Raw genomic sequence first — 7,475 nt, 5'->3', positions numbered from 1 at the left:
AATGCCAGTAAAAAAGAACAAGACAGACATAAGGCATAGAAGTAGCAGCAAGAAATCAATGAACATCCAGGTTTTGAGTATCAATAGGAAGACTTTATTTCAGGTATTTTCTTTAGTTATTTAAGGCATCATGCGTTGTCCAGTACACTCCTTAATCAGTGAATTATTCCCTTTGCTTGTAGGTTCAAGTAGCTTTACTTTTGAAGTGTCAGCAGTAGGCTAAAACCAGTCCTGTAGCTAAGGAAAGAGAGATCAGAAAACTTTTTTCATCTTCTTATTAATTTCACTTTGTAACTATCAGAAAACAATGAAATACAGATTGTATGGCTTTAGACTGCTGCTCAGGAGTGGAATATTTTCATTGCTTTGGCTACATCTTCCTCTGTTGCTTGTGGTTTCCTCTGGCTGCCAGGCTGCAGGAATTTCTTTATTGTGGGAATATTGCTTATTCTTGCTTTGAAGCTCTACAAAAAAACCCAAAACAGCACAGAGCTTAGGAATCAATGCAACTGTCATACACTTAAATTTTATCTATGATTGGAAAATCGCATTATGGCTTGATGCTGCAGAAGAAACTATATGCTTCCCCTTCTTATGCTTTTGGGGTTGTAGTGACAGTAAGTGGCAAAAAATGAATATGTGAGGCCAGCTAAAAGTTCATAGGGTGCCTGATTATTTCCATATCACTTCTGACCCTCTCACTCTCCCATATTCTCAGCCAGTTTAAATCAGTGTTCCTTTTCACTTCATTATCCATTCAAACTGCCCATTCATTTACCTGCAAGAGAGGAAATTTGGCAAGTATATCAGGTTTGTACTCTTCTGCCATTAAAATGATTTCGAGTAATTGAACATCTGCCCTGCTCAGCTGGTTCCCAACCAGAAAGTCTTTTCCATGGTCTTTCAAAACCTAAAAACACAGAACCAGAAGGAGATGAGGTCTTTTCTCTGTGGTGCTTAATAAGATACGTCCAAAGCAGGGTCATGGCATGGAGTTGTCTGTGAAAGAAGGAACTGCAGTTCAAACACCTGTAGTACAAACAATGATCTGATGGCACTGCCATCCTAGGCATAGTCTATCAGCTCCTTTTCTTCTACATTTCTGTCTGGCAGCTCAGTTGTGCTCATCTTGCCTTGGCTCTGTAGCTGCATTGAAGGCTAAGCTGTGTGAGATAGAGAAGGAACTGTAACACTGTTACACAGCATGTATGGTAGAGGAGCATCTGCACTTCAGGAGGAAACTTGATGTCAAAGCTGATGCTGTAGTGTCTCTGGTCTGAAACAACACACAGATTGAAAGATGGATGTTTGGGGAGTTCAGTGTGTGCTGGGGTTTGCAGCTTTACATGTCTCTCAGATTTGAAGTGTCTTCTGTGCCCTCTGTAGTGTCCTGTCTGCACCTCCCTCCCAGCACCTCCAAATCCAGAGCATTTATATTCCAGTGGTGGTTTTGATTCTGTTTTCCACCATAAAACTTGTGTGCATGTAGGATGGAGGTTCAAGATAACAGTATCAATGGAGCAACATCCTCTGACACATACCTTCTCAAAGACTGGGAAGTATCTGTTTTCGGCCTTGTCAATCATATTTGCAAAATACTGCTCCTTCTTGTCTGCTGGTTGGATAATATACATCATGAGTAACTCATTCAGGTCGAACATTCCTTCCACATACATATCGATTCTGAAAGGATCAGATCCACTTGGTCAGGTCAAACACAGTAGGTCTGAACAGCACAATAACTCCTGTAATACCCACACTGAGATGCTGGGAAACCCCTGCCTCATCTCTCCCACACACCCCTGACCTGGCAAAGCTCCCCTGGGAATGCAGTTGCACTGGGGACAGGCAGGGGGGGAGCTTGGGTGAAAGACAAATGCAAAATTCCTGGGCAAAACCTAAAGACTGCACTCCTTTCACTTCTTACTGGGACTGACACTTCTCTGGACTATGGGTTTTTGAACCTGACTACAAAGTTGTCATGTGTGTCATCTAAACTTCTGTTTAAAAATTCCATCAGATAGGGTAAATTTAACAGCAGGTCCATACCTTTTCTAGTAAATATCTTGACATGTGTTTACCAGTGCTTATAAATGTGAAGCATTCAAAAATGCCTCAGGTCAAAACATGTGCCCTAGCAGTCCTGTCCTTCAACAACCTGTTAGTAATTCTAGTTCAACAGTAATTCCTGGTTATTAGAGAGGGTGTAGGGCTTTTGTTACTTTAAAAGACATTGCCCTGAATGTGATGAGGAGAAAATGATGTTGCTGACTACTGCAGGGGAAAATGAAAAGCAGCATCAGTAAGACAATCTGGCCCCCGACTGCTTTCTTCTGAGGACTGCATTGACCTCTGATGGATGATTCATGGGCTCACTGGCCCCATCTAATCCAGCTGGCTGTCACTGCTGTAGACATCACCTGCAGTCAGTCATCTCATGCTGCACACAAAGCACTGCTCTCTCCCACTGAATCTAGCTGTGAGCTGGGAGATCCTGGTGTTACACTGAGCTATAGGGTGAGCTGGGGTCTAACAAGCAAAGGTGGTACTGTTGCAGTACAGGGCTCTCTCCTTCAGGTCCTTCCCGTAGAGGTTGTACTTCGTTGAGATGTAGTTGGCAATGGCTCTGGTCTGCACCAGCTTCATCCCATCCATCTCTACCATTGGCACTTGCTGAAAGAGCAGGGATCCATCTAGGGGAAAGGGAATAACACAAGGAGACTTTCAGTCCTTGCTTGAGAACCACGAGTGTGTGTTAGGCAAAGTAATCACATGTATTACATTTATTTACAATCTGAATCATTTAGGCTGGATAAAAAATACCAAGCTCATCAAATCCAGCTGTAAACCCAACAATTCCTTAATTTCACCACTAAACCATGTCCCCAAATGGAAACCTACACACAGTGACTGAACCACTTCTTTTGCCAATCTCTTCCCATGACTGACAACCCTTTTTAGTGGCAACATTCCTCATTCTTACAAGAAGGTGAGGAAAATGCTCACCATGGGACAACCTGTTGTCAGTGACACCTTAATGACTTCATACTATATCAATGAACTTGTGGAAATTTCAGATTTGAGGAAATAGCCAAATACAGAACTTTTAGCTATCAGACACTGAGAAGTACATGTACTGCATAGCACTAACACGTAATTTCCATGGGAAAGACTGAAGGATCTGGTCGAGCCTGTTTCTGTCATGTTAAATATATCTGAACTTTCTAAGAAGTGGCCAACACGCAATGTGAATAATACTGAAAATAAATAATAGTGGCTAAAACAAGCATAAAATGTCTCTGTGACTACTTTATTGAGAAATGGCATCTCATCTATACAGATCTGATGTGGAAACAATGAGTGAGTTCCACAAGATTCCTGCAAGAGCCAAATATCACTTGGAGTGAGTCTGGGGCCATGCAACTCTTTTGCAGGCATGCAGAAGCCTTGTCCTGGCATGAAAGAAGTGAAACTACCTCCAGAAAGAGAGGTATCAGATCAGAGAAGTGAGGAAGTGTTTTGCTTTAGGGAGTCATATTTCTTTACTCAGATAACTGATTAGCTGTGTCCCGCTTTGGAAGGGTGCATTTACCTTTATGCTTGTGTGCCAAAACACTTTTTGAAAGGCAGCCTGTAGCAAGGGGGAACAAGACATTATTCCTAAAGAACAGCAAGACTGGAAATGCTACCCCTAGCTCAGATTTCTTTTGACAGGCCGTGTGAAGAGCACAGACACATCATTTGGTTTGGAGGAAACATGATTATCATGTTCAGGAAGATGGAAGCTGAACCTGGCATGGTGGGTAGTTGCTTTGGGGGATAGGAACACAGCAGAGGTACAAGATAAACTCTGGAAGTCTGTTTTCATATGGATTATAAGACAACAACTTGGTAGGCAAGCTGAAATGCTAATGAATTTCAAGGTGATGTGATGACAAAAGCCTCTGTTACCATAGGGTGGAGGGCAGTGGACACAAGCTGAAGCAAAGCAGAGTCAACCGTCTGACCTTAAAGAAAGGCTCTTAGACTGTGTGGGTTGTCCAGAGAAGCTGTAAATTCTCCATCCTTGCAGATACTCAAAACCCAGCTGGACATGGTCCTGGGTGACTGGCTGGAGGTGGCCTTGCTTGAAGAGGGGATATAGAGTAGACAACTATGGAAAGTCCCTTCTGATCGCAGCTTTTCTGTGATTCAGTGAAGTTTGAAACCACTGGGTGGATGATACCACCTAACCCAGTGCAGTGTGCACCTCTGAGATCTCATGTACCTCATCTCAGTTAAGAGATTTTCTTTTTAAGATACTAAGACTTTGGAATCCTTAGGTATTCTCAGACAAGTTTGAAATCCAATTCTAATTTTAATTCTGATTGTTGTTATTATTACTATTGCTGCTGTTATTATTTCAAAGGGAAGGAAACTTACCCTTCTGTAACTTTGTCAGATCCTCCTTTTTTTCCACAAAAGATTCTTCAAACTAGAGGGAGAAGAAGTGTTCTGTTGTAATTCCATGACTGAGCTTCTTCATCATTTAGGTAAAGAAGGCCAAAAGTGATGTGTTTTGGGCAATTCTATTTTTTAAAACATCAATCATATTTGAAAGCTGTCAGGCACATTGGCCATCACTGTGCCAGAAACCTGTGGCTCTTGGAACATACAGATTCCCTTACTCCATCTCTGGTTTAGTATCAGAATCTGTCAGAGGTAAAAAAAAAATTACTCTGGGGTTTACAATATAGAGTACCTTCAAGGGTAAACTACATTGTGGCAGCAATAATAATCTCTTGCTCTTTTGGACACTGGAATTTAACTGAAGGTACTCAGAATTGCAGGTGCTTGACCTCTGTGATCAGAAGATAAGAAGCCAGGTTCTGCTGCTCTGGTTCTAAATTTCTTCTTTCCCTAGCTACAGGGGAGAAGCCTTTGTGGTGCTACCAGTGGGCTTTGCACATGATGCATGGAAGTGAGAAGGACATTGGCCTCGGCTTAGGAAAAGTTTGTAGTCACTGTTGGCTGCTCAGCAATGCACTAAATGCAGAGTATGAAACTGCTGCTCAGTCACCCTTTTCCTAAGGAACAGTAAAGGCACATAATTGTCACAGGATTTTAGTATAAAAGACCAGAGGCAAACCTCAACTCCAGCTGCTGCCAGTAGCCACCGGATTGCTTCCATTCGGCCCCGTGCATTGAAGTAGTGCAGCCTGGGTTTTCCAGACATGTTTCCACTTGCCTGATTTCCTAGTCTCTGCAATGAAGAAATCAGTTTTGCAGAATAAAGATTCACAATCCTAGATTTGTCTCTCAAAGTGTCTCTCAAAGTTGTCTTGTTGGAAACCATCATTTATGCTTCAAGGCGTAAATCAATTAACAGAGGTGGTAAAAGGTTTTATTGAGACACTGCCTTGTATGATTCTGCCTTTGAATGTTTCTTACACATGCCGGATAGTTAAGCAGAATTCCCTACTTAGATGAATTAGGCCTGTCAGAGAACCAGTGTATCAAAACCATTTGCATCCAAAGAGTTCTGTTCTGACCAAAAAGCCAAGAGTGCTCTCTGTGTATTTTGGCATTATCTCAGAATACAGTTTACTGTTTAATCAGAATGCATGCTGTAAACTCAGTAACTGCTGTGCTTTCTCCTGCAGCAATTATGCTCCTTTATAACAGGTCAGGAAGGAATTCTTGTCCACAGTCCTTTACAACACTACCTGCTTTTGTAATTTATCTTTAGACAAGCCTCCAAAGCCTCAGAAATTGATTTTGGGTCTGGTAACATCAGATTTGCCTTTACCACAGGCACAGCCAGTGGGCTGTGCTTGCCTCGTCCAGTTCCAACTCAGATGGAATTTCAAGCAACAACAGTTTCTAGGCAGGAACTTAAAGCAACAAGAGTTTCTGGGCAGACCGTCACCCACCCCACTCAGAACCACGCGTGCACAGCAGCGACAAACACACACAAACAGTGCCCAGCCTGTACCAGCCTCACAGCTAGTGACACCCTGCCAGCAACAAAGCTGAAGCATTAACAGCAGCAAAAGGATAACACCCAAACCCCCACCATATTCCCGTTGTAAATAAAATGTCACCTTCCCTACAAGTAAGGAGGAGGAGGTGAGGGGAAACACTCCCCACTTCTGAGATCTATACTTCTTTTTCTTAATTCTGTACACCTCTAAATGAGCTGATTTAGAATTTAACATTTGGTACACATAACCATGTTAGTAAAGAAAGTACATACACACATTTGATCTATGAAACCTTTTCAGTGACTGAGTTTCCCATACAGCAACTCCCTGCATGTCCAAAATAATATCCCCACTTACCTTGTGCACAGTGTAACTCACGCTGAGCCCTCAGCAGTTCCGCCTTGAGATTTTATATCTCTGTAGCTCCTCCCATAAGGAATTGCAAACACTTCTCTGCAAACAGGAAACTTTTGTCTCTTGAGCAAACAAAACCAATTAGCTCTGTTTAGTTACTTCTCACCTACAGAAAATAAATTCCTGACTAATGCTGACTAGGTACAAAAGTAGGATAGGTGAGAGTTCAAGATCACTGGAAAACTCTGTGCTACCACCAAATGGTAATATGCCTCCTATTATCATTGCTTGGTGCCATGATAGTTAAAAAAAATATGATGGCTGAAAAGCTCACACAGTTTAAAAGAATTCTGCTATGTCAATCACACTTTTATTTGAATATTTTATGGTGTCTTTTTTTTAACTTTGAACACATTGCTGCTTTACATAAGCCCCTTCAACTAATTCAGCTCAAATCTTACACAAGCTTCTATGCCTTGCTTAGGGTATATTCCTGCTGGACACTTCTGCTGAATCATCTCTGGACATCGGGGTGGGTTTTGGATTTTATCTCCATCAAAAACGTTTTGCCTGGAAATGACTCAGTGAAAATACACATCAAAGACAACTGTAAGACATAGTGAATGAAGTGTGGCATCAGAAGGCAAACTGCACTCTGCACTCTTGACTGCTTTGATAGTTGTATTGATCTGAAAAAGTCAGTATAGAAAAAACCCCATGCACCACCCTGTCTATCTAATCTATGTGGTTAATATTGATGTAGCCATTAACTGCAATCAAGGTCCACATAGAAATGCAAAATTTTGCTGAATTAATTCCCTTAACATAATTGCAAGATGGGATATTCTGCTTATGTTACACAGGGAGGGTGTATAAATTGCAGTGGGCCACACTACCAGAAAAAATTGGTTGTTACAGTAGGAGGGGCTTTCTCCTTCAGGTCCTTCCTGTACACTACCTGCAAGTGTTGTCTGAACGCTTCAGTGAGGCGGAAGTGAAACAGCTCCTGCAATAACTCTCTTTAATACACGCTTTGCTGCTGAAACAGATGGGTTCATTTCTGGTTTTGATGATGAAAACTGGTTCCAGCTGCATGACATTTTTTATGAAGTAACTATTGGCCTTAGCAAGAGCTACAGTGCCCTGAGTTTTCCCAGC

At 41.9% G+C, this 7,475-nt stretch overlaps 1 protein-coding gene across 1 annotated transcript; it reads right to left on the bottom strand.

Moving 5' to 3' along the window:
* Positions 1–243: 243 nt before the first annotated feature.
* Positions 244–6,495, bottom strand: LOC310906994 (glutathione S-transferase-like). The gene is made up of 7 exons (XM_083856772.1): positions 6,321–6,495; positions 5,129–5,242; positions 4,423–4,474; positions 2,561–2,693; positions 1,542–1,683; positions 779–910; positions 244–464 (listed from the first exon to the last, which is right to left on the bottom strand). Exons 2-7 carry the CDS (start codon positions 5,213–5,215, stop codon positions 342–344), a joined length of 669 nt encoding a protein of 222 aa, XP_083712898.1. The 5' UTR covers positions 5,216–5,242; positions 6,321–6,495; the 3' UTR covers positions 244–341.
* Between the last annotated feature and the right edge of the window lie 980 nt (positions 6,496–7,475).

Source organism: Zosterops lateralis (assembly GCF_965231275.1).
Source record: "Zosterops lateralis genome assembly, chromosome: 3".
Lineage (NCBI taxonomy): Eukaryota > Metazoa > Chordata > Aves > Passeriformes > Zosteropidae > Zosterops > Zosterops lateralis.
The sequence above is the reverse complement of the archived record's forward strand: the minus strand, read 5'-3'. Positions and strand labels throughout refer to the sequence as shown.